This window comes from Bacillus rossius, chromosome 18 (assembly GCF_032445375.1).
Source record: "Bacillus rossius redtenbacheri isolate Brsri chromosome 18, Brsri_v3, whole genome shotgun sequence".
Taxonomy (NCBI): Eukaryota; Metazoa; Arthropoda; class Insecta; order Phasmatodea; family Bacillidae; genus Bacillus; species Bacillus rossius.
Genome location: NC_086345.1, coordinates 1,629,733 through 1,656,858, shown reverse-complemented (window position 1 = coordinate 1,656,858; position 27,126 = coordinate 1,629,733). Strand labels below are relative to the sequence as shown.

General features: G+C 42.1%; 1 protein-coding gene across 2 annotated transcripts in view; it reads left to right on the top strand.

Annotated features, from left to right (window-relative positions):
- The window catches only part of LOC134541171 (xanthine dehydrogenase-like), a 296,422-nt gene that overhangs the window by 60,740 nt on the left and 208,556 nt on the right, over nt 1-27,126 (top strand). For both annotated transcript variants that reach the window (XM_063384402.1, XM_063384401.1), the window contains exons 2-10: nt 4,009-4,066; nt 8,404-8,500; nt 16,039-16,274; nt 18,598-18,878; nt 19,163-19,310; nt 20,071-20,238; nt 20,680-20,756; nt 21,918-22,011; nt 22,102-22,214. In XM_063384402.1, the coding sequence (XP_063240472.1) occupies nt 4,009-4,066; nt 8,404-8,500; nt 16,039-16,274; nt 18,598-18,878; nt 19,163-19,310; nt 20,071-20,238; nt 20,680-20,756; nt 21,918-22,011; nt 22,102-22,214 (1,272 nt within the window). The remainder of the gene's footprint in view (nt 1-4,008; nt 4,067-8,403; nt 8,501-16,038; nt 16,275-18,597; nt 18,879-19,162; nt 19,311-20,070; nt 20,239-20,679; nt 20,757-21,917; nt 22,012-22,101; nt 22,215-27,126) is intronic.

The following is a 27,126-nucleotide window of genomic DNA, read 5'->3' as shown; positions in this document are numbered from 1 at the left end:
GTACGTCACATGTATTTCTGACGCGAGTAAGGCCTTGTGTATAACTTTGCCTAGTGAAGAATTAATTTCTCTTGTCATTGAAAACATGTTACCGGCTCTGCGACGTGAATGCACTTTCATTGATAAGCCTAAAGACGGGGCAGATATTATGCGGTGGGCTATGGAAGTTGATCATTTGTGGTGTGCCAGTCAGGAATTCTCCGGTATAGAGGAAAAACTGGAGTTAAAAGTAAATTTTGCTGGCAAAGTAGTATGTTACCGTTGTGGAAAAGCGGGGCACATAATGAAAAAATTTCGGAGTAAGGCAATTTCGTGGAATAAAAGGCGTGACGTGTTTTAATTGCGGGGTGCTAGGGCACGTAGCCGCTAGGTGTGGAGGTGAGCAAAATAAACCTCCAAGGAAAATATAAAAACAAATCGTAATGAATTCAACTGAGGGCGAGAGCGTGAGAGAAAGAATTGACGAGCGGAAGAAAATGCAGGGAACTAGTTTGAGAGGAAATAAAGATGGTAGTAAATTTCGTGGGTCGTGTTTCGTTTACGGTGATCGTGGGCATGTGAAAGCTAATTGCGTGGCGAGGCAATTAAATCCTACGCGTGTCAGATTAGGAAGGAGGAGCATTGTATTTGCCGTTTTTGTAATAAACGGGGACATGATAGCAGTGCCTGTAGGTTTAGGAAGAGAGAAAAAAATACTGTTTTGGAGATTAACATCGCCTGGCGATTATTCGCGACGGGAAAAACCTCTGTGTTAATGTGTTAATGTATGATGAAAGGGTGAGCGCTTTGGTGGATACGGGCGTGAGTAGTAGTTTTATAAATCAAAATTTCGTGAGTAAATTGGTAAAGGAAAAGAGGGAACTCTGCCACTTAATAAGAGTGGGGGAGGAAATTCGGATTTGTTTAGCTGAAGGGAAGAAAATACCCGTTAAAGTGAAAGTGAAATTGCATTTTAAAATAGATACATTTTTGTGGACTAGAGATTCTTGGGTAATTCCGGACCTGATTCAGGAAGTGGTGTTAGGAATGGATTTTTTGTCCCATACGCGCGCGGTTATTAAAGGTAGACGGCGCGAGTTGAAGTTTTTGTTTATTGACACGTGCCGGATTAAAATTGAAAATAATACCAAGGGAAAAACAATTTGTGGAGGTATAGAGGGATGCAAGGGGTATTTGGAGGCCGAAAAAATTAAAATGATTGAAAACATTATTTCAGATTTTGACGATGTAATAACAGAAAAAGTGGGGAAATGCACTGTAATGCCATACCATATACAACTGACAGACTGTAGTCCCATAAAGTGTGCTCCATATCAATGCGCGCCACCCAAAATAAAAGCATTTAGAGAAATAATACAGAATTTGGACGAAGACGATATTATTGTAAAATCTAAATCTTTATTTGCGTCTCCTGCCTTTTTAGTAAAAAAGAAAACTCCAGGGGAATTTCGTTTGGTTAGATCCCTTCCCGTTACCGAAAATTGAGGTGGTGTTACAGTATTTAAGGGGGCCGGCTACTTTACCGTGTTAGATATGAACACGGCATTTCACCAGTGTGTGCTGGATAAAGAAAAGAGTTGCGTAGCTATTTTTTGTAGCCCCGGGCTTCAGCTAGACCTCACCTCACCGGGGAACTACAAAAAACCTTCCACACTCCACTGTTACAGGAAGGCAAAAAAATATCCTCAACTTCGCCCTTCCCTGTTATGTGAGTGTAGGATCCAGCAACAAAAAAAAATATAATAAAGTGAGGTTATAGGGCTCGAGATTAGCAAAAGCTAAAATAAAATTTTCTTTAAATTTAATATACCTGTTTCGTTCCGAACTATGACTCTATCCAAGAACAACCATATAAACTTGTACATAGGTAATGACTATACGCCTAAGTAGTTATACATGCATTAAAAAAGGTATTTATAACTTACAGTCCACTAATAAGTACATATGGCCAACGTACAATTACAAAACCGCACTCCGTTGTAATTATGGTTCCCAAAGTTATGTCTAATTTATTGTACGAAAATGTTCTTATCTATTTTCATTACTCATGATTAAATGCGTGGTGGCGAAAATACGTGAGTCCCTTCACCGTGACTAAGTGCAGTAGAGTCTCAAAATACTTGGTCCGATTCAACTGCCGGTATGTCTTGCAACTGGGGAAAGCTCATGGTGGAGAATAATGCGATGCGCCGTGATGTAACGCCGCTACCTCGGCGCTCGCCCGGCCCGGGAACTCGTGCATCTCGCCATACCCTCGGACTGCAGTAGCCCGGGAGACGAGCAGCGCTCGGCCGCAACCTGCAGGTCTCGCCGCCACTCCCCATGTGCCCACTGCGGCGTGCAACCAGCTCTCCTCTCAGTGGCGCTCGTCGCACACTCGCTCGTCGCTCCTCACTCGGGAATCTCCGTCTCCACCGAAAAGCCACGAAGGTGTCAGTCAAAATGTTACAACTTGTCCGCACGTCCAGACCGCACAAACACGGGAAAGTTTGGAAGAACAAAATAAAAAAAATACCATCTACTAGAAATAAAGAAATCTAAATTAACTAATCATAGCAAATAAATTCCGTTAACAAAAAAAAAAAGGTAAACGGGTGACGCCGTTACCAACCCAGTGGTATCTAACAATGTTTTTAGTTCTTGTGCCCTTGAATCTTATAGCAATAGTTTTGCAGTATTATCATATTAATCCTTAAGGTGTCATTTTAGGCACAAAACAATTCAAGGAATGTGCCAGCCCTTCATATGGATCTATATGTACTGAGATAATTTAGAATGTGTCAACATTTACAAACTCTGGGTTTATAGCCTTCAGGTATAGCAGATAGATAAAAGCAAACACATTTAAATAATTTTGTTGCAATTGAAACCTTAACACATCACATTACTGGGATAATTTGGTGCCTATAAACTGCCACAGTTGAGAATATAATTTCAATATTGCCAAAATTACATTTTTAATATGTGAGAACTACCTATCATCTATCATAGAGTCCGAAAATGGTTCTCAATGAACATTTAAGTCCTTGAAAATTTGTTTGGTCATACAACGTATAATCATATCATCCTACTGCCCGAACTCATTGCATGCAGAGCACTTAAAATAAAAAGCTCTATTGAGCGCTAATTACCTATCATTGTTATAAATAATGAGACCTGAAATCTAAATGCGGATTAGAGAAAATTCTGGACTCGAGTCGGAGTAAAAATATATTCGAATTATCATTATTATACCTAAACATATTGAAATTCAATTTTGTTTGGCAAAATGTGTAAAATATATGTGTAAAATTTGTCGTAGTTTGACGGCCATAAGTTGATTTCGTACGTATTTATTATCTGTTTAAATGTAAGCCATCCGGGTAATTATAACCTGTATGAGTACGCAGAGCCCACAAAATCTTGATCATAGCTGCATTTATGCAGGTGTTGATATCAAAACAGAAAAATAAACTCGTTCGGTTTACTTTTTCCTGCTGTATTCCAGGCATTTCACCCGACCGTGCAGACATCAGCACCTGTTTCAAAAATTACGACTGCAGTTGTTAGCATCCTACATGCTTCTCTGTTGAAATAACAATAGCATCTGCACATGAACTGTCTACCCTTTCAGTTGATTGGCGTAAGCGGCAAACTCTTGCGCTTTTAAAATATGGTATTTATATGTATATAGTACATTATTAAGAATTTTTTTTATTTCTTTAACACATTTTTAAATGTATATGGCTGTTGATAACCCCAATTAGTAATGTGTTATGAGGCAAACAACATAACAGATATCTAAAGTTATGTTATCTTTAAAAGATTTGTGCAATGGGAGTGCATGACTTGAAAAAAACTTACATCAAGTCATCTAAAGTTATGTAAGTATAAACTAAACAACTGAAATTGACTTATCACTCAGATTTTTTTATGAGTTTTTTGATTCACTTTTGTTAGTTTAAAGATACTAAACAGTATTTTTTTTAAAATCAACTGTTGAAATATTTTTGTTGTTTATTTTTTCAGGTTGTAGATCCACACATTGATCCGGAATGGACCCTTTTGTTTTATCTTCGGCAGAAATGTATCCTTTTAGCCACTACTGCACTGAACTCCTTTTAAGGTAATCTTGTAAATAAATTTAATTTTTTAAACATGGAAGCTGTATATCAAAGTGTGAAAACACATTGCCATAAAAAACACACACACTTGCCTGAATTCACGACGGGGAGATCAACAGCATGGGAGGAATGAAGAATAGAGATAAGTGGTAGACAGAAGTACCAGATCACAGTTGAAGTTCAGTTGAGTGCAAACCAGCAAAAATACGTTTGCTGGAGATGTGGTAACAAGTGGAAGCGCCTGTTGCAGGGTGTTATGAGTGAGCGCGTGGGACAAGTGTTTCAGAAGAAGAAAAGCTGTAAGAAAAATCCTGAAACTGCTGGGAAATTGTAAGAAAATTATTTTCAGGAAGTACTTCGTAGAAAGGTTGTGAAAATATGATAATGAAATAATCTTGCACCAAAGTGGTAGTGTTCACTAGTAACTAGATTGTATAAGCATCTTCCTAGAAATATGTGTAGTGAGAATTTCAGTCAGATTTCAGGACTTTGTTTTAGAGGCCTTATTTTAAGGTTAATGATACAAAGAGTTGACATCTGATATAATATTATAGGTTTATTTATGCTTTATTTTGAATATTTTAGTCTGCATGTTCTTGGCTTCTGAATGGATTTGAGACCACACATGAACAGTCATGATACTTGTCATGACCGTGACCACTAGGTGAAAATGATCATTTGACTGACGCTTAGGAATACCTTGTTACATAGTTACGTTAGATTGCATTTTACTCCATTTGGTTATTTACTGAAACACAGCAAAAAGAATCACCCATGACTTAAGTTTAACCCTAACCACCTGACTAAGAAAGCTCAGCTCCGTGCTTATAACCTGGGCCTGCTATGCCGAGGTCTGGGTGTGAACCATCACATATGCCTTCTCGTTGTCCCATGGAGCGTGGTCTGGGGAATAAGGACATCATGGCATTCCGGCGAGTGTTATGCAACGGACTGCCGACCAAGGACGACCACAACACTTCTTATGTAAATCTCACAATGTGTCCAACGTGTCGAACGTGTATCTAAATTACAACTGGTCGATGTATTCTACACTATAGTGCCTAATTAAATTGACAGATTGTAGTCTATGCATTTTCAGTCCATCAAAAACAAGCCTTGCTTTTCCGGGCTTTGTTTGCTTTGAATGCTTGACTTGAAATATGCCCTTCATGAATGTGCTACCAATAATTTTGTAATGTCCCTAACCAGTTACAGTAATTCCCCTACAAACATAAAGATTATAAATCAATAATAAAATAAAAATAATGTACTTTGGAGGCTCATGACCACATAATGCCGTAGCGATGCATATAAATGGCAAGTTCCAAGGATTATGTAAATTATTGTCATTTAATTTTTGTGAGAAAAATTATTCTGTTGAATCACAATTTTAACCTAATATCATTGCTTATCAATTTGTTCTTTTTTAAAATCAAATATTTTATATTATTGATAAAATATAATACAAGTAAATAACATAATCAAGACAGGTAAATGTTGGATATAATTTTACATTTAATTTTTGTTGACCTAATTACACCTATATAAATTCGTTCATAGACAAGTTTTAAAAAAATCAAGCCATTTTAAATCAAAACATATTGTGACACAATTTTCTTATTGAAAATTACTATTTTTTATATTTTCTGTCGTATAAAATACTTGCAATATAATCATGTTTATCAAAGTAAATAATTATTTGTACTTTCTTGTCAAATACACAGTTTTACTTTACTCTAAAAACCTTTAGAAAATCCCACCTCAACATGGAGGGATGACTTGAGAGCTTGAATGTTTCCACTGTGCAGCTCTTCAAGTCGAACCGAAGCAAGGATCTGCTTGGGTGGGCGGTGACCTTTATCTCAGCATCTGGCGGGTTGCATTTAGCCACCGTCCCCAGTCACGTAGATGCAGGAGCCAAGTGCGGGCTGTGTGTCTAAATATACCCTCTCGGTTTCGGGTAGTGCAATACACTTTGCGGTACCAGTTTGTGGTAAACCTGAGAAATGAATGTGATTACAATTGTGACTTTAGAGAAAATGCTTTTTAAACTTTTACACGTGGTGATTTTTTTTGCTTGTTATGGCCTGGCAATGCCTTAAAAATACTTGCCATAAGAATGGTTTCTAATTAATCATATTTTGGGGGACTAGAGTAAGCGCATGTTATCTGGTGGCGGAGCAGTTGAGACTCGTTTGTTTGAAGGACACTAGACAAATAAGGCAACTTGTCTCGAGTTATACAAAGAAAATATTCAAAGGCTGTGTTAGCTCACCTATTTATTGTTTTTCAACACTCCATCACCTAACCTCTTTACAAAATCTACGATTTCTAACTAAACTATTAAGGTTTGGTTTAACAGACAAGCCATTCCATTTGTATTGGGGAGTTCTTCATGATACGTACCAGGTAGTGCTTGACTATAGATAGGTTGATAATGTTGTAAAACCCCTTACAAACCCACCATACACGTAAAACACACAACTTTCACTGTTGGTAGATTGCCTTCTTTGGTGTTGCAAAAATAGACCTGTTCAACGTCCAAGACTTTTCGGGGAGTGTGGTCAGGCTGCCAGAGAATGTTGAATACTTGTTCAGCTACAACACTCGGGTACCTGACCTGGTCGATACCTGGCGGGAAAAACTATGTGTGAATCTCATTGAAAATTAAGACGATATGTGTCCATAATCTGGTGACCGAAGTTCAGATGCTCGGAAAGTTACCCAAGACATTCCGAACCTGGCCTTGCTGTTGGTTGTTGTCACTGGGAATATGTGAGTTTGCGACTGTTAGCCCACATATTCGAGGTATATGAGTGGGGTGTTTAGCTCCAGAAGTTGCTGTAAAACGTTTGGTAAATATTGATAAGATGGTCGCATCCTTGACACATCAGAGGTGTTAATTTCCCATCGGCTCTTTTCTGTAGATAAGAGGGTCTAAATTGACTTGGAATGGCTACTAACAACATTCCTTCTGATAATGAACAACCATTGGAATAGAATTTTTAATTACCTAATTGTGGGTACCTGTTATGGTATGTTGTGGTGGGTATTTTTTCCTGATTATCATTTATATTTTGCAGATCATTCTGATTCAGGGTAAAATCCATGATTGGATGTTATAGGTGCCTATTGTTTTATGTAAGGTGCCATGCTTGTGTTTATGTGTGCGTGTGTGAGTTGCGGGGGGGGGGAGGGGAGTTATATTTGCTTGACCTGTCCAATTATACTTTAAAAATGGAAGTAATGTTTATCATTTGCTTGGATGGACATATTTTCCAAGTTTTTACCCACGATGTGGTGATCACATGTCCCTGAATGGTGGTGCTCATCAACATGTAATGTCAGTTCTCTTAACTGTATGAGCTCTGAGGTAGAGGTACGAGAGTGGGGAAAGCATCAGAAATGAACATTTTTTTGGAAAAAGAATGGTAATGTAGTCATGATTTAGTGTCAGGCCACGACACATTAAATGTACACATTTTATTTGTATTGTATCAGGTCATTTTGTTTGTTATATTAGGATTCCTATTCATTTCGGTTTATGTGGATGTATTTAATTTCCATTTGCATCGTTTCAGATTATTTCGGTTATTTTACATTAATATGTTGAGTTTTGTAACTGGTCACTGTGACACTTTGGTACCTGGGCCGACAGCATTGCTGTGACCGACAGCATTGCTGTTTCTGTGTTGGTTTTAGCTCGAGCTACACACGTTGATGCCGAAAGTTTGCATTCCATTGATTTTTCTGTTTTTGGAACTTGTATTCGAGTGCCACGTTGTGAAAACTATGTGTAACGCCAGTACCTCATGGCTGTGTGTCGCACCACGTTGTGTATTGTCCTTGCCTTGCTTAAAGCTTTTTTCAACTTATAAGCCAACGAAAACTAAGCGTATTTGCTTGAATTAAAATAGAATAGACTTTGGTAATCAATCGCAAATCTAAAATTTGTACTATAAATTAAATTATGTATTTGTACCTAACATATTATGAAAACAAGTGACTTGCTAGATATTTTTTTTGTACAGTCCATGCTATTAATTATAACTGAGTTATTGTCTGTTGCTCTACACGATGTATTGAGGTAGCATGTTTGCGGTTGTGCCATGCGGTACCTTATGTGTTGTCCTTGATGCCTGTTACTCTGCATGATGTGTTGAGGTAACGTGTTTGAGGTTGTGCCATGTGGTGCCTCGTGTGTTGTCCTTTACGCCTGTTGCTCTGCACGATGTGTTGAGGTAGCGTGTTTGAGGTTGTGCCATGCGGTACCTCGTGTGTTCTCCTTGACGCCGTGCAGTGCGCCTGTGCGGTACGAAGCTCGGCTGCGGCGAGGGAGGCTGCGGCGCATGCACCGTCATGGTGTCGCACTACGAGCAGTCCTGCAACAAAATCGTGTATCCTTTCAGCTCACTCGACCAGTTGCCTCACCCACCTATCATTATATAGCTACCCAGAACAGACAGCTAACCGACAAAAATGTGAAAACTTTTTTTTTAGCGCAATAATTATCTGTATGTAATAGGAAACAATGGAACAAAAGAAAAAAGTCCACTTTTTGTTCGTCAAAATTTGGCATTTCATTTGAAAATAGATTGAAATTTAGCAATGTTGTTTCATTTTTTTTTAACAATGTGAATTTGTAGGCTGGTTCATGTTCAGAGTAGCTATTGGTGAGTGGCAAGAACCTTTTTCGTTCCCCGAAATTCACTCCCAAGCTTTGTAGCAGGTTCATAAGAATCTACCATTATAATTCTTATTTGTGGTTCCTATGAAACACATTAAAAAATCGTAAAAAAGTCTTTTTAAATGAAAACATGACTTATAACCAACCTCGAACTAAAAAAGTTATTTCTATATGTGAAACTAGCTGTAGGACTATATACAGTAATTAAATGGGATTTACTTCCTTTTAGAAATATAAAGTAAATGCCTTCTTGGAAACTTCATTAGCAATTTAAGTTATTAAATATTGTAATAGGTAGTATATAATAATATGTCCGAGGACAGGCTTTCGCAGATGGTGCCTGTGGTGCCGACCGAAATCTGAGGTCACGGCCACCTTTGACATCACGGCGGCCATCTTGGACGACCTTGACATGGAATTTTGCCAATTTGATATCGAGGGCCACAATCCCTCAATACTGCAATCTTCGTAATAGTTATCATTTTTAATATTGACGTCATTTCCGACATCTTGTTTTCCTCTGCTGGAAGCCGCCATATTGGTTGTCACATCGGCCATCTTCTTTTTTATGTTATGCTTCAGGCCGCCATCTTGGATTCCATCATCTTTGTTTCTGTTATTTGCTCCTAGAAAGCGCCAGCAATGCTCTGTCTCATGCGCATAAGATCGATGTTACAGTACCTGCTAATGTTAATATTTTTCTTATCGGCATAATCAGTTTAATTTTTTTTTTTTACAAAAAACATTGGAAGCGCTGTAATTAGAACCATAACAGCTCGGACCTCTGGTTTGGGAAACATGCGCTTTTGACCGCACGGCCATCAAGTCTTTTACCCAGTTGAGAATTAATTAAGGTATATAAAAATAACACACATTCGGAATTGAAATATTTTAATTCAAAAGAATAATAGCATCACCTGTTCGAGACCGGGCCATCATATTTTTTTTCAATACATGCTACCAGGAGCGCTAGTTAACACATATCTCCTGCTAGAGGGCGTCGCCACCATATTAATTTAATTTTTGTCCACTAGAGTGCAGGAATAATTTATTGGTGGGACGTCCGCCATCTTGTGCTGTCTTGTAAATCTGTATTTATTTAGCTACAAGTTTAGAAAAAAATTTCAAAATACATAACAAAAATCACTTACTAATATAATGATTGATTCTATCGATTCCTATTTTATGTTTAAACCATGAATAATACAAAAATGCATTGTATGTAAAAAAAATCAATTTCAATAAATATGGTGGAAAATCCTTAAAGAAGCTTCAATTCTTCTACTACCAGCATATTGACCGCCGTCTTGGAAATTCATATTTTTTTAGCTTTAAATTCTGGAAAAATTCCAAAATTCATTAAAAACCCAATAATTTATTTAAAGATTCAATCGATGGATTCCCGTCCTTGATTCGATACTTGATCAATACAAAAAAACATATTTTAGACAAAAAATACTTCAGTACCTAAGCCGTTATGGCCACCATTATGGAAATCCGTATTTATTGACCTAAAATTTCGGGAAAGAATTCCAAAATTCATAAAAAAACACTTATTAAAAGAATGATTGACGCAATAAATTCCCCTAACTTTGGTTCGATTCTCTGCCAGTTATAAGGATAACCAAAGATGTCCACGGTGCTAACCATTACACCATGGGATCTCATGTCTATTGCGAGCTTAATATTTTATAATATCAGGAGATATTATTTAGTAGAGCCTATTAAAAAAGGGGGTTGTCTGTAAAGTAGGTTTACGGACGATAATTTTACGTGATAACGTCATAAGAAAACATTGATGAAAAATGCATACTTTTTAATTTTCAAATATTATTTATAGTTTTTGCTAATTTAATTTAAATAATTTGTTTAAATATAATCACGAACAATTAGTTATAGAAATAAACTGAAATCCAATTAATGTCAATAAATTGTTAATTCTAATTGACAAAATTGGACAAATAAATCAATTTTTTTTTAAATTGCTGCTTTTAAAAAGCCCGCCTTAACCTGTTTGATATTATAGAAGATTTTCTCGCACGGTGGTTGGCCGGTTATTGCACGCTCAGCTCAGATGGAACGTGACAATGAGTCATGCTTTTTCGTGCGTGCAGTCGGCGTTAATCGATTTATAAGACGTTATCACGTCAAAAAACACAAAAGGCAAGATACAAATATGATGTCGCGCTGCCTAACATGTAAGTCTATTTTTTTCGATGCACGAAATACATTCCAACCAGTTTATGTATAATGCTATACGCATAGGTCAAGAATCTTCGTACCACGAGACCAGGTAATGAACAATGTCAGACGTATAGACCAGACATTTCCGAACCTCAAGACCTACTTCGTTGGTAGCTAGTATAACATACTTCCAGCAATCAAGAAAAAGTCTTCGATCTGCCAGACCTAAAGTATCGATAAAATCAATTACAAGCATTTAAACCATTGGAACATGTTTTACACTTACATAACGACCAAGAACCCCTGATTTTTTTTATAAAGACTAAGATGTTATGAACTAAAAAAATATGGTGTGGCTGTGTCATGGACATGGCCGTGTGTTGTACGTGAATACGTGAATGTAACAGGTAATATTTTCTATACAAAATATAAAATACCCTTTTTTTTGTATGTAAAAATCATGTTTGAACACTAAGAAGTCATCATCCACTTAAATAATTTCAACCACCCCAGCTGCAGATGTACTGGCACCGTCGTTGATCCGCTCGGCCGTATTCATTCTTTTACGTTCCTGGCACTGCTTCACTCGGTCATATGGCGTTTGTATTTGTATTTTTGATGCGTATAGGCCGACGTTATATGTTTTTGATTATATATATTTTATTTTAACACCGTATATATATTGTAACTATTTTACACTAATGTTTTATAAATGCAATCGATATATTTTGACGAGAGCTGACGATTGAAACTCAAACGAACGTCGTAGCTTCTCCGAGTCAAAAGTTATACTAAATGGAAATATCGAAACGCAGCAAAATGACCTATAAATTGCGGTGCTTCCCCATCACCGCTCGTGATGCGTCATAGTCCTCACTTAGCGTAACGAATTCTTTGATCCTTTAGGTATCCAGTGGTGTAATTAAATTTTGGATGAAGTTGATATATATCTAGCTGCAACACCAAACTGTATCCCCCGATTTTGTTATCATTCGTTTTTTGAATTACCTCCCACTATGGAAGCAATTTTAAGAAGTATTCTCGGCAAAACATTTAGAGTTACTACAGATTTGACTACAAACATTTAATGAAAACACACATTCAACAAAAGTACACACTGGACACACTGGACACACACAGCACACACAGTATACACAACACACACACTGGACACATAGTACTCACACTGGACATGCAATGAACACGAAATATACGCAATGAACACACACAACACACACATACAGGACACGCATTTGACTGAAAGAAAGCACAATTGTAAGCATAATCAACGTAAAACAAGCAAATCATCAAAAAGGAAGCACAAAATGAAGCACAATAAACGAAAAGAAAGAAAATAAACGAAAATGAAGCACAATTGGAAGCACAATCATCAAAAAGAAAGCACTATTGGAAGCTCATTTAACGAAAAGGATACGTTCTCAGTAGTAATTTTTGATAATACAGGCTTGACTACGTACATTTAACGAAAATGACGTACATTTTCACGAACATTAAATTCAGTAATATGAAATCACCATCAGTCATTGGCTCCAGTAGTCTTTTGACTCCAAAGGTCATAGGATTCAACAATCATTAGCTCCAACAGTTATTGGCTCCAATAGTCTTAGTTCCAACATTTATTGGCTCCAACAGTCTTTTGGCTCCAACAGTATTTGACTCCAATATGTATTTGGCTGTAAAAAAATAGTTTTGCCTCCAACAGTCTTTGGCTTTAGCAGGCTTTGACTCTAAAACATCTTGTGATCCAAAATTATTTGTCTGTCTCCTGTTGTCTTAGACCTAGCTGCTATTTTGGCTACAATACTAGGAGGCTATTGAAGTTACGAGGCTACAAGACTACAATACTACAAGACTTTAACTGCCTACGAGGCTACAAGGGTACTAGGCTGCATTCTACAAGGCTACAATTCTATGAGGCTTCAATTCCATGAGGCTACAAGTCTACGAGGCTATGAGACTACAAATCTTCAATTGACTACGAGGCTACAAGACTACTAGGCTACAAGTTTACGATGATACGAGGCTAAAATTTAACGAGACTACGAGACTACTTGGCTCTAACTATCGATAAGGACCATAACAAAATCGTTAGGTAATGGAACACATGCATCAGACAGCGATGCTGGAAATTTCTAGGAACAAGCAACAGAAACAAAATTGGTGGTATACAATATGACGGCCTCCAGAAGACCAGAAGTAATACTAGATGTTAGCGATGACATCATTCAAGATGGCGGCAATGATGTCAGAATTTAAGATGGCGGATGTTTTGTCAGAATTCAATATGGCGGACATGTAGTCAAAATTATATATGGACGTAACGAAAAGTGTAATATTCGGTTATGTGGGATGTTCAATTTAAAATGGCAGAATTCAGAATGGTGGAATCCATGTTGGCGGCATTTAAGTCACTAATATGGCCCTGTTTGTTCAAGACCAAAGGTCATTGTTAGGGTCATCCAAGAGCGTCGCCATGACATCACAATCCATGATGCAACATTACCTCACTTAGACCCCAGGTGCATGAACGGCTATTATATATATTTTTGCTCTTATAACTCACTTAGGTGTCAACTTAGCTGGTTTCTGAAGGTTTTGTATTTATCTGTCAGGAGCTTTAGTTGCATATTTTGTAAAAAGTACTACAGAATTTATAAGTACTCGAGGTTTAAGGGATAAAGTTTTATCCTACCTTACCCCTAAAATAAGTACTTTTTGCCTTAAATTCCTCAGATTTCTTCTCCCCTTAAGTAAGAATGTTATTTTAGTTTGTAAGTTCAGCCAGACAGTATGATTTCCATCTTGTTCTTCATATTCCAAGGTATTCGTTACTAGAGTTTCATTTTATTAGTAAACATTTCGAACAATGATTCACATTTAAATGTGTTTAAGTTGTAAACTATTTTGAAATAAACTAAACAAGTTAAACTCAATAACCGTAAACTACCATTTTTTTTTTTTCAGAGATGACCATCACCCAGAATCCCAGAACCGATATTCGATAATAAACGAATCGGGAATGCAGTAAACTGGTTGTCGAACACAGAAAGTGTGGAAAACAGTTTCTATGCTCAAATATCTCGACAAGTTTAGTTATTGAATAGCGCAGTTACCAGTTACCAAACGCGTTCTCTTGCCCCAAAATATGTTGTTACACGAGTACTAATTCTGGCATTTGCATGCACTGATGTAGATCCTTACTGGTTTCGTCCCTGGTTGGTGTAGTACCAACTGAATCATTGTAGTGTTCAGGAATACAGTAGAATCCCTCATATCCGACCTTCCCACAACCAACTCCTCCGGATATCCGACCTAGTCTCCGTGGTTGGCGAACCTGTTCAGACTTGAAAAAGTGACGCACCTATATGTTTTCGAGTCGCAAACTGTCAGTTCAGCCGTGATTGTTGGAGTAGAATGTGCTTAAACTATAATCTTGTACTGTTCTATGTTTTTTAACGTCAATACTGTTAGTGGAGGGACACTTCCGCAAAATCAAGATTGACGTAACTGAAAAAATTTGGTTGTCTGTAAAGTCGGTTTACGGACGATAGTTTAACGTGACAACGTCAGAACAAACATTGATGAAATGATTGCATACTTTTATGAATAAAACTGAATCATTTTTATTGAATTATCACTATTTTAAATAGATACAAACAAGGAGTCTTCAATTTAATTGATAAATTTACTTTTACTTGCACTCATTAATTCAAATATGTTTATTACTTTAACGTAGTGATTATTTTAACAATAACTTTTTTACATGTTTGCTATTTAACTTCTTACAATCTGTGTTAATCTTTTAAGGATAGGACGATGATAGGAAAAGTAGGAAACGAATGGGAGTGTTTCAAGTTTAATGTGCCTCGAAAAAGTGAAATCGATGGTTGTTCCAATCGAGTGGAAGGGAGATAGATGCGGCGCAAGCGTACAATGAGCGTAACAGGACACAGAGTAACGGGACAATGTGTGTCGCGGGACATTTTTTTGTGCGTGCAGCCGGCGTTCATCGATTTATTTGACTTTGTCACGTCGAAAAAAATCCATTACAGAATTCTTTAAATAAGTTATGCTTACATTGTATTCATCTCCTCATTTATAATTTAACAACAGTAAATGTTTGAAATGTATACAGCAAAATTTTTACAATTAAAGTTGTATTACTGTACATGCTGTATAGCTGGGAAAAGAGTTTTTTTTGCTCCTACGTATATCCGACCTTTTGGCCGTTCCGTCATGGTCGGATATGAGAGGTTCTACTGTAGTTAGTTTCTTGCAAGGCTGTAACCCTTGGGCGGGGGATAGTCTAAGGGTCGGTAATTAAGGCAGTCTTTGGTCTGGTGTTACCTTACCTACCCGGGCTCTGGCACAGTTGTAACCTTCGGGCGGGAGACTTGCTGATATTGAAGTACCCAAGGACATCCATGTCCTGACTCGAGGGGACTCGGCCTCCGTGATGCTGCCCGGGAAAGCACTATACCTGAAAATGAAGGGTACCATGGGACTGATCCTTTACTGTGATAGTTGCCTGCTGAGATTTCCTGTAATGGCTCAGGATCAGGATTGGAGTAGGAAACGTGGTGGTAGTGGTCCTCCTATGCTTGGAGAACATTCCGAAGGGTCCCCACCCTGTTGACGAGTGGAAGTATTGAGCTGGGTGACCGAGGGGTCCCAGGGATGTGAGAGGTATGGTTCCGTGTCGGTGCTGCTCAGATTCCACAGAGGGGGATAGCTCTGTAGGTGGTCTGGGGGTTCACGGCGGAGCTGGGGGCGGGTCGGTGGGGCCTGAAGTTGGGATGGGTCTCCTCAACCTCTCGACCTAGCCGGGCGCTCTCCGGTAACATACCGCGATTGGAAATGGCGTATCTATTTCCCGGTTCTCGGAACCCATGTTTGGCACTGGTAACAGTGTCAGGCATGTAAAAGACCCATCTTTCTCCTAACCAGGATAAAGCCCTAGCGGGATCACATGCCTGGGGGAGTATTGATGAATTTATGAGGTGTGGACATAAGTACACGTAGTTGGTTCCTTGACGGGCGCAGTCACCGGTCGGTGAACGCCTGCCTGGCCCCGGTGGCCGCCATGCACGGCCTGGCCGTCACCACCGTGGAGGGCATAGGCAGCACCCGCACCAGGCTGCACGCTGTCCAGCAGCGCATAGCGGAGTCGCACGGCTCCCAGTGCGGCTTCTGCACGCCGGGCATCGTCATGTCCATGTACACCTTGCTGCGCAACAACCGCTCTCCGTCGGTGCACGACATGGAGACAGCTCTGCAAGGTACCGCACTTTCAAGAGTTTGGCAGACTTGAACAAATATGGTCAGCAAGCATTTGCAAGAAAAAATGGTCATTATTTTTATAAGTTTAAAATATTTTTGTATGAAACCAACAATATATTTTAATGAGGTAGCTTGGCTTCAAGGTTGTAGCCGTGTCCTTGGAAAATAATTCACTGACGTTTCGGTCGACATTGAAGTTGCCATCATCAGTAGGGTGAAGTAGGTAACTGCTCCCTGACGATGGCGACTGCAATGTCGACCGAAACGTCGGTAAATTATTCGCCAAGGACACCGGCTACAACCCAGAAGCCAAGCTACTTCAGACAATGGCAGTGAAAGCCTGCGCACATTATTAATACACTTTCATGATATTTTTAAAATACGAGATAAGAATATGTTTTGTATCTGGATAAAATACTTTCAGGTTTTTCATATACGGCATTTGTTGGGAGTAAAATCGTGAAGATGGATGAAAATGTGACGCAAAGATGACGGACCTAGGTGTAGTAAAATTAGGGTACATACCAAACTTACTGGTGTGCCAAATGAAACTTTAGGATAGTGAAACTACCCTGGAATATATTTGATAAACTTAAATAGTCTCAGTAAAATGTAATCTGAAGCTTTTAAATACCGAAGAAAACTGGCATCACAACGATTATAATATGCATTCACCTTCCAAATTTCCAATTGGCTTGATATCACAGCAATAGAACGCGTGCTTTGTAACATGAATCTTTCACAGGAAAAAATAAATTTTCTTTCCTTTTTTTGAATAAAATAAAATCATATTTTTTAATAGTAATAATGGACCAGCTCAATAAGGTTAAGATATGTTTGTAGGAAATATTTACAGACTGATTTCAGGTGTTTAAGCAAAAACACTCTTCAAAAATATACTTAGTCTTATAATATGTTTTAAAATGTTTCAGGTCAATAATTTAGTAATGCCATATAAGTATAAGTTCTATCGTATGCGTAAACTTTATAGTTATAGTTTAGTGAATTTCAACAAGATGATCAGTATTTTAATAATAGGCTATAGCATCTGCACATCAAAGTTAAGTGAAATATGAGCTAAATTATATAAAATATATTTTTTTTCAGTCAGTGGAAGTTCTTTCGTAACTATGCAATTAAATTATATGCTTGGGTCATATAACACATAATTACATCTGCAACCGCGAATCCTATATATTTTTTCTTTTAATTAAAAAAAAAGATTTCAAATTTTTATGCTTTAATGATCTTTTGGTCCCTGTTTGCAAGTGGAATAGTAATTAATTGAAAACAGATCCTTATGCACAATATATGATAACGTCAACCACCTTAATAACCAGTTATTCAATTGGAACCACAACTATCATAACTGGTATTGGAAAATAAACATTTCATTCATCCCTTGCTGCTATCTGCGTTTACGATTCAGGCAGCGAAGTCTGGTGGCGGGCGCAGAAAATATGCGTGAGATTCGCATTCAGAAATTTTGATATTTGAAAAGCGAATAGTTTATCAGTTAATTTATCACGCTAGGCATTAATTTAAAGAATCCTACGATAGATTTCGTGTCCGAGGTTCGTATTTGCTTCATGAACAACATAAGAACATATGAATTTGCTCGTTACCGAGGTTACAAGCTTACACATACTGGCGAGTACTGGAAGGCACCCTCACATTTTTTTTTGTTTACAGTCTGCATTGCAACAATCATAACGCTTTTCGATCTTATACAGTGGTATGTTAAAGCTTACCCCTCTTTTTATTTGAATCACAACCAGATATTTTGCAAGGAATATTAGAATTAACTATGAATAATGATATCTACATTATCATTTTCAAGAATGCCCATTGGAGTTTTAAAGAGACTATAATTATTTGTTTATCTGTGATTTAAGGTATTTTACTATTCAGAACTACAAAATAAAATTTTAAGCCCATTGTTTTTGTTCTGTAAACTGTCTACATTTTTCTGTTTTAAACATTCCTAATGAGTATCTAAAAAAATTTTGTTGTGTATTTGCTAGCATTTCTAATTCTGATTTAGTCCATACACGAGCTGTAAGACAGATAAAGACAATTATATAGCAAATAAATACACAAACCATGTTAACTGAATCCATCTTTGAGTGTTTTATTGAAAAAAAAAATTCAAGCATTAACAATTATATATTTTCACCAATACAGTTGTAAATAATACACTAAAGAATGGTTTTACATGAAAAAAATTAAGCATAAAATTAACTTGTGAAGTTCCTTTGAAATGAGTTAAAAATCCACTGTGAATTTATATGAATATGACAAAAAAAAAATACTTGTTTGCAGGCAACCTATGTCGATGTACCGGCTACCGACCAATCCTGGAAGGGTTCCGCGTCTTCACCGAGGAGTGGGAGAGAAGACAGGCTGCTCAGTACACCAACGGTGTGAATGGTGTGAACGGTGTCAATGGTGTGAACGGTGTTAACGGTGTCTGTGCTCTTGGAGACAAATGTTGCAAGAACCAGAACCCCGCAGTCGTCAGTCAAGATGGCGAGCTTTACGACAAGACCGAGTTCGTACCGTACGATGCGTCTCAGGAGCCGATATTTCCTCCTGAGCTCAAGGTAAATATCTGCTGTAAGTTACATATGTTTTAAATATACTTGCACTTTTAGTGATACAGTTATGCGGATGAAGGCACAAGGGTACCCAAGTGACAATTGGAATGCGAGGCAGCGAATTGGTGCTATGTCTTTCCACAGTCTATTATCAATTAATATATTACTAGCAATGTTTCTGCATTGTTTTCTTTATTTAGTACCAAGCCACTTTTTTATTAGAAGTACATAACTTAATTATTAACTCTACTGGACACAATATTGCTATCGTTTGTAATTCATGTTTACAGATGTCACCTGATAAGTTCGCTCGAAGCATTGTAATTAAGGGTAAAAGAACAACGTGGTTCCGACCTGCAAGTCTTGATGAAGTACTCACCCTTAAGCATAAATACCCGGAGCTGATGTCTCGTATCGTTAGTGGGAACACTGAAGTAGGTAAGTCTCTCGGACATAGTGACATAGTTGCTAGTGTGATTTACAACGTTAATTTTGACATTAGCCATTGCGAGCTTACACTGCGTGTCATTGAAAATACCTACATAACGGAAAAACAATGATGAATACACAAACCACAAAAAAACATGCCGGAAATAAACCCATGACTTATGTTAAATGCATATACATCACAGTGATTACCTTGGTAGAAATAAAAAAGAAAATTAGCATATTACATACAAGTGAATACATTGGGCTGACAACGAGACAGTTGTGATACGAACAGTAAATAAACACACACAGCCACCTTGGACTACATAGCGACGAACAGAGGAATTCAAGGATGATTCGAAACAGATTAGCTGAAAAACACAACGTCAGTACAGTACACACTTTCGAACAAAATTTCTGTCCGTTTCTCAGGTTTCCTCTGTGCCTTGCAGTGTGAACCAGTCATGGCGCATGTCCACACTTATAATATTTTTTAATCCATCTTCCCTCTGCTAGAACTATTCACAGAACAATGTTAGAGTCGAAGTAGCTTGGCTCCTGTTTTGTAGCCGTGTAACCAATCCATTTGTGGTGTGTGAATTATGCGCCAAGGACACGGCTACAACCCAGGAGCCAAGCTACTTCAGACAATGGCAGTGGAAGTCTGCGCACATTACAAATGTTGGAGTGGAGCCCAGGCAGGCTTCACCTGGGGCCTAGCCCAGATGCTGCTGGGAGAGTGCGGCGAGTGTGACGGCTGCGCCTGCAGGGGTGGAGACCAGGAGCAGGAAGACCTACTTCCCCGCGCTGATCCACCCCAGTCTGGTGCCGGAGCTGCAGGCCATAGCGAGCACCGCGGCTGGACTGCGCGTGGGCGCCGCTGTGTCCGTCACACGCCTGCTGCAGGCTCTGCGCGAGGAGCTGGCCACTCAGCCAGGTACCACCCTGGGCTGGCATGGCAGACTCTTCTTCCAGATCCATCCTTCTGTCTCCCGTCACCAACCTGCTTCATATTAACGCATGGAATTTTGCATCCCGCATGTCAGGGCCCAGGGTTTTCCCTGTGTCTATGCAGGTTTTACCTGGGCCCAATTTTTCTAGTTTTTAATCAGTGAGGGGAGTTGTCATGGTGCCATGGCTGGCCATGGCTGGTCAATCCCCCTATTAGCACACGATACATGCTACCTCTCCTGCATGGCTTAACCCCTGCATGTTTAGAGCGTATAGGCTTCGGCCTGAGACGCACTTAGTCTCCCTCCCTAACCCGGAACCCTCGCAAACACACTTAGTTTTAGTTAGGTTAGGAAAAAAAAAGCTCACTGCCGGCCAGTTCTCACCTGCTGGTCTTAATAATCATCTTGCATTTCTGTTCCTCCAGAACACAGGACCCGGATATTTAAACAAATCGCAGAGATACTTCATTGGTTTGCTGGGGAGCAGATTCGCAACGTTGCAGTAAGTGTTTCCTCAATTGATTTTTATACTATGCACATTTAATCATGTAAGTCGTATTACCATAATTCTGTTTTAGAACTCATGTCTATACAACAAATACTAAATAAAATACCAATTTTTCGTTATTCTTTTACTTTAAAGTAACTATCTTGAAAAAAATATATATTTTTTAAATTGCGTCAAAAACTAAATTACTGTTGTATGACAGAACTGAGGTTTATGCGTAAAGTGAAAAAAAAACTTAAATTAGGCTGAAACGATTGCAATACATTTTCTTTTAAGACAATTAAAATATTATTTAGTTTATTTGAAACCAGACAATCTAATTTGAAAACAAAATTTATGGTTATCTAAAACCATGTAGCTCATGTATTAAAAACCAAATATATAATTTCCTATGTCATCTTTCAAATCTTAATTTTTTGTCTCATTAACTAATATTACGTGAACAGTTTCAATCAGATACAGTTTCCTTTTGTTTCAAATCGGTTACACTTAGTTGAATTGCTAATATTTAGTCCAACTACACACACACATATATATTTATATATAAATTTGGTTTTCATGGAAATTTAATTTATTTCTTATATAATATAAGCGAAATATATTTTAAAACTCATCCTTAACCAACATCTAATATGAAAATTTTGCAAACTGGTTTGCTAAAATTATTTTGTACAGTATGTATATAATTTTATATGTAAACATAGATGTTTTCTTTAGTTCAATTAGTATTTAACAATTACGCTTTTAAGATTTACAGTAAATTAATACTAAAATTAATTTGCATGTTTTTTCATAATATCTCACCAAACAAACATGTATAGAAAGTGTTTTTTATGATAAAAATTTGTATCATAAAATGTTAAATACTTGCCTAATGCAAGTTTCTGTTATGCGACCCAATGGAACCACCGTGAATAACAAAATTACTTAGAAAAATAATTTCTATGTTTAACTAAGAATGCGGAATTAAGTAAAATAATTTAATATGTACAAAAACTTTAACGAATACCTCAATTAAATGAAAGTGAAAAAAATAATTAATCACTCCATATCCAAGATGTGTAGTATTTTAAAATAATAGACCCGCAACAGTAGTAACCTTCAACGGCTTAATACTTAAATGTTAATGGCAACATTGTATGTCATAATTTCCAGGCGATTGGAGGCAACCTTATGACGGCTAGTCCGATCTCCGACTTGAACCAGATCTACCTTGCTGCAGGAGCGGAAATCGAAGTCGAGAGTAAAGGTGAGCGATGCCATGCAGTTGTGTACCTTGTCATGTGCGAGGCTGCAGGCTGCAGGCTGCAGTGTGCACTCACCTGGCTGGCTTGTCCAGAGCGAGGCCGGAGAGTACTCCGCATCGACGAGCACTTCTTCACCGGCTACCGACGGACAGCAGTGGCGGCGGACGAGGTGTTGCTGGCAGTCACCATCCCCTACAGCACTCAGGTACACTCCCGTCTCCCGCGGTGCAAGAGTTCCCCTACAGCACTCAGGTACACTCCCGTCTCCTGTTAGTGCACGAGTTCCCCTACAGCACTCAGGTACACTCCCGTCTCCTGTTAGTGCACGAGTTCCCCTACAGCACTCAGGCACACTCCCGTCTCCCGCGGTGCTCGAGTTCCCCTACAGCACTCAGGTACCCTCTAATCTCCCACTGTGCACGAGTTCCCCTACAGCACTCAGGTACACTCCCGTCTCCCGCGGTGCACGAGTTCCCCTACAGCACTCAGGTACACTCCCGTCTCCTGTTAGTGCACGAGTTCCCCTACAGCACTCAGGCACACTCCCGTCTCCCGCGGTGCCCGAGTTCCCCTACAGCACTCAGGTACACTCCCGTCTCCTGATAGTGCACGAGTTCCCCTACAGCACTCAGGTACACTCCCGTCTCCTGTTGGTGTACCAGTTCCCCTACAGCACTCAGGTACACTCCCGTCTCCTGTTAGTGCACGAGTTCCCCTACAGCACTCAGGTACCCTCCCGTCTCCCGCGGTGCACGAGTTCCCCTACAGCACTCAGGTACACTCCCGTCTCCTGTTAGTGCACGAGTTCCCCTACAGCACTCAGGCACACTCCCGTCTCCCGCGGTGCTCGAGTTCCCCTACAGCACTCAGGTACACTCCCGTCTCCTGTTAGTGCACGAGTTCCCCTACAGCACTCAGGTACACTCCCGTCTCCCGCGATGCCCGAGTTCCCCTACAGCACTCAGGTACACTCCCGTCTCCAGTTAGTGCACGAGTTCCCCTACAGCACTCAGGCACACTCCCGTCTCCCGCGGTGCACGAGTTCCCCTACAGCACTCAGGTACACTCCCGTCTCCTGTTAGTGCACGAGTTCCCCTACAGCACTCAGGTACACTCCCATCTCCCGCGGTGCAAGAGTTCCCCTACAGCACTCAGTTACACTCCCGTCTCCCGCGGTGCACGAGTTCCCCTACAGCACTCAGGTACCCTCCCGTCTCCCGCGGTGCACGAGTTCCCCTACAGCACTCAGGTACCCTCCCGTCTCCCGAGGTTCACGAGTTCCCCTACAGCACTCAGGTACACTCCCGTCTCCTATTAGTGCACGAGTTCCCCTACAGCACTCAGGCACACTCCCGTCTCCCGCGGTGCCCGAGTTCCCCTACAGCACTCAGGTACACTCCCGTCTCCTGTTAGTGCACGAATTCCCCTACAGCACTCAGGCACACTCCCGTCTCCCGCGGTGCCCGAGTTCCCCTACAGCACTCAGGTACACTCCCATCTCCTGTTAGTGCACGAGTTCCCCTACAGCACTCAGGTACACTCCCGTCTCCTGTTGGTGTCCCAGTTCCCCTACAGCACTTAGGTACACTCCCGTCTCCTGTTAGTGCACGAGTTCCCCTACAGCACTCAGGTACCCTCCCGTCTCCCGCGGTGCACGAGTTCCCCTACAGCACTCAGGTACACTCCCGTCTCCTGTTAGTGCACGAGTTCCCCTACAGCACTCAGGCACACTCCCGTCTCCCGCGGTGCTCGAGTTCCCCTACAGCACTCAGGTACACTCCCGTCTCCTGTTAGTGCACGAGTTCCCCTACAGCACTCAGGTACACTCCCGTCTCCCGCGGTGCCCGAGTTCCCCTACAGCACTCAGGTACACTCCCGTCTCCTGTTAGTGCACGAGTTCCCCTACAGCACTCTGGCACACTCCCGTCTCCCGCGGTGCCCGAGTTCCCCTACAGCACTCAGGTACACTCCCGTCTCCCGCGGTGCCCGAGTTCCCCTACAGCACTCAGGCACACTCCCGTCTCCTGTTAGTGCACGAGTTCCCCTACAGCACTCTGGCACACTCCCGTCTCCCGCGGTGCCCGAGTTCCCCTACAGCACTCAGGTACACTCCCGTCTCCCGCGGTGCCCGAGTTCCCCTACAGCACTCAGGCACACTCCCGTCTCCTGTTAGTGCACGAGTTCCCCTACAGCACTCAGGTACACTCCCGTCTCCCGCGGTGCCCGAGTTCCCCTACAGCACTCAGGCACACTCCCGTCTCCTGTTAGTGCACGAGTTCCCCTACAGCACTCAGGTACACTCCCGTCTCCTATTAGTGCACGAGTTCCCCTACAGCACTCAGGCACACTCCCGTCTCCCGCGGTGCAAGAGTTCCCCTACAGCACTCAGGTACACTCCCGTCTCCCGCGGTGCCCGAGTTCCCCTACAGCACTCAGGTACACTCCCGTCTCCTGTTAGTGCACGAGTTCCCCTACAGCACTCTGGCACACTCCCGTCTCCCGTGGTGCCCGAGTTCCCCTACAGCACTCAGGTACACTCCCGTCTCCCGCGGTGCACGAGTTCACCTACAGCACTCAGGTACCCTCCCGTCTCCCGCGGTGCACGAGTTCCCCTACAGCACTCAGGTACCCTCTCGTCTCCCGAGGTGCACCAGTTCCCCTACAGCACTCAGGTACACTCCCGTCTCCTGTTAGTGCACGAGTTCCCCTACAGCACTCTGGCACACTCCCGTCTCCCGCGGTGCACGAGTTCCCCTACAGCACTCAGGTACCCTCTCGTCTCCCGCGGTGCCCGAGTTCCCCTACAGCACTCAGGTACACTCCCGTCTTCTGTGAGTGCACGAGTTCCCCTACAGCACTCTGGCACACTCCCGTCTCCCGCGGTGCCCGAGTTCCCCTACAGCACTCAGGTACCCTCCCGTCTCCCGCGGTGCACGAGTTCCCCTACAGCACTCAGGCACACTCCCGTCTCCTGTTAGTGCACGAGTTCCCCTACAGCACTCAGGTACACTCCCGTCTCCCGCGGTGCAAAAGTTCCCCTACAGCACTCAGGTACACTCCCGTCTCCCGCGGTGCACGAGTTCACCTACAGCACTCAGGTACCCTCCAGTCTCCCGCGGTGCACGAGTTCCCCTACAGCACTCAGGTACCCTCTCGTCTCCCGAGGTGCACCAGTTCCCCTACAGCACTCAGGTACACTCCCGTCTCCTGTTAGTGCACGAGTTCCCCTACAGCACTCAGGCACACTCCCGTCTCCCGCGGTGCCCGAGTTCCCCTACAGCACTCAGGTACACTCCCGTCTCCTGTTAGTGCAAGAGTTCCCCTACAGCACTCGGGTACACTCCCGTCTCCCGCGGTGCAAGAGTTCCCCTACAGCACTCAGGTACACTCCCGTCTCCCATGGTGCACGAGTTCCCCTACAGCACTCAGGAACCCTCCCGTCTCCCGAGGTGCACGAGTTCCCCTACAGCACTCAGGTACACTCCCGTCTCCCGCGGTGCACGAGTTCCACTACAGCACTCAGGTACCCTCCCGTCTCCCGCGGAGCCCGAGTTCCCCTACAGCACTCAGGTACACTCCCGTCTCCTGTTAGTGCACGAGTTCCCCTACACACTCAGGTACACTCCCGTCTCCCGCGGTGCAAGAGTTCCCCTACAGCACTCAGGTACACTCCCGTCTCCCGCGGTGCACGAGTTCCCCTACAGCACTCAGGTACCCTCCCGTCTCCCGCGGTGCACGAGTTCCCCTACAGCAATCAGGTACCCTCCCGTCTCCCGAGGTGCACGAGTTTCCCTTCAGCACTCAGGTACACTCCCGTCTCCTGTTAGTGCACGAGTTCCCCTACAGCACTCAGGCACACTCCCGTCTCCCGCGGTGCCCGAGTTCCCCTACAGCACTCAGGTACACTCCCATCTCCAGTTAGTGCACGAGTTCCCCTACAGCACTCAGGTACACTCCCGTCTCCTGTTGGTGTACCAGTTCCCCTACAGCACTCAGGTACACTCCCGTCTCCAGTTAGTGCACGAGTTCCCCTACAGCACTCAGGCACACTCCCGTCTCCCGCGGTGCCCGAGTTCCCCTACAGCACTCAGGTACACTCCCATCTCCTGTTAGTGCACGAGTTCCCCTACAGCACTCAGGTACCCTGCCATCTCCCATGGTGCACAAGTTCCCCTACAGCACTCTGGTACCCTCCCATCTCCCATGGTGCACAAGTTCCCCTACAGCACTCTGGTACACTCCCGTTTCACATGGTGCACAAGTTCCCCTACAGCACTCAGGTACACTCCTGTCTCCCGCGGTGCACGAGTTCCCCTACATCACTCAGGTACACTCCCGTCTCCCGCGGTGCACGAGTTACCCTACAGCACTCAGGTACCCTCCCGTCTCCCATGGTGCACAAGTTCCCCTACAGCACTCTGGTACTCTCCCGTCTCTCATGGTGCACAAGTTCCCCTACACCACTCAGGTACCCTCCCGTCTCCCACGGTGTATGAGTTCCCCTACAGCACTCAGGTACACTCTCGTCAACTGTTGGTGCACGAGATCCCCTACTGCACTCAGGTACACTCCTGTCTCCCAAGATGCACGAGTTCCCCTACAGCAATAAGGTACCCTCCTGTCTCCCATGGTGCACAAGTTCCCCTACAGCACTCTAATACCCTCCCGTTTCACATGGTGCACAAGTTCCCCTACAGCACTCAGGTACACTTCCGTCTCCCATGGTGCACAAGTTCCCCTACAGCACTCTGGTACCCTCCCGTCTCCCATGGTGCACAAGTTCCCCTACAGCACTCTGGTACCCTCCCGTCTCCCATGGTGCACAAGTTCCCCTACAGCACTCTGGTACCCTCCCGTCTCCCATGGTGCACAAGTTCCCCTACAGCACTCTGGTACTCTCCCGTCTCCCATGGTGCACAAGTTCCCCTACACCACTCAGGTACCCTCCCGTCTCCCACGGTGTATGAGTTCCCCTACAGCACTCAGGTACACTCTCGTCAACTGTTGGTGCACGATATCCCCTACAGCACTCAGGTACCCTCCCGTCTCCCATGGTGCACAAGTTCCCCCACAGCACTCTGGTACCCTCCCGTCTCCCATGGTGCACAAGTTCCCCT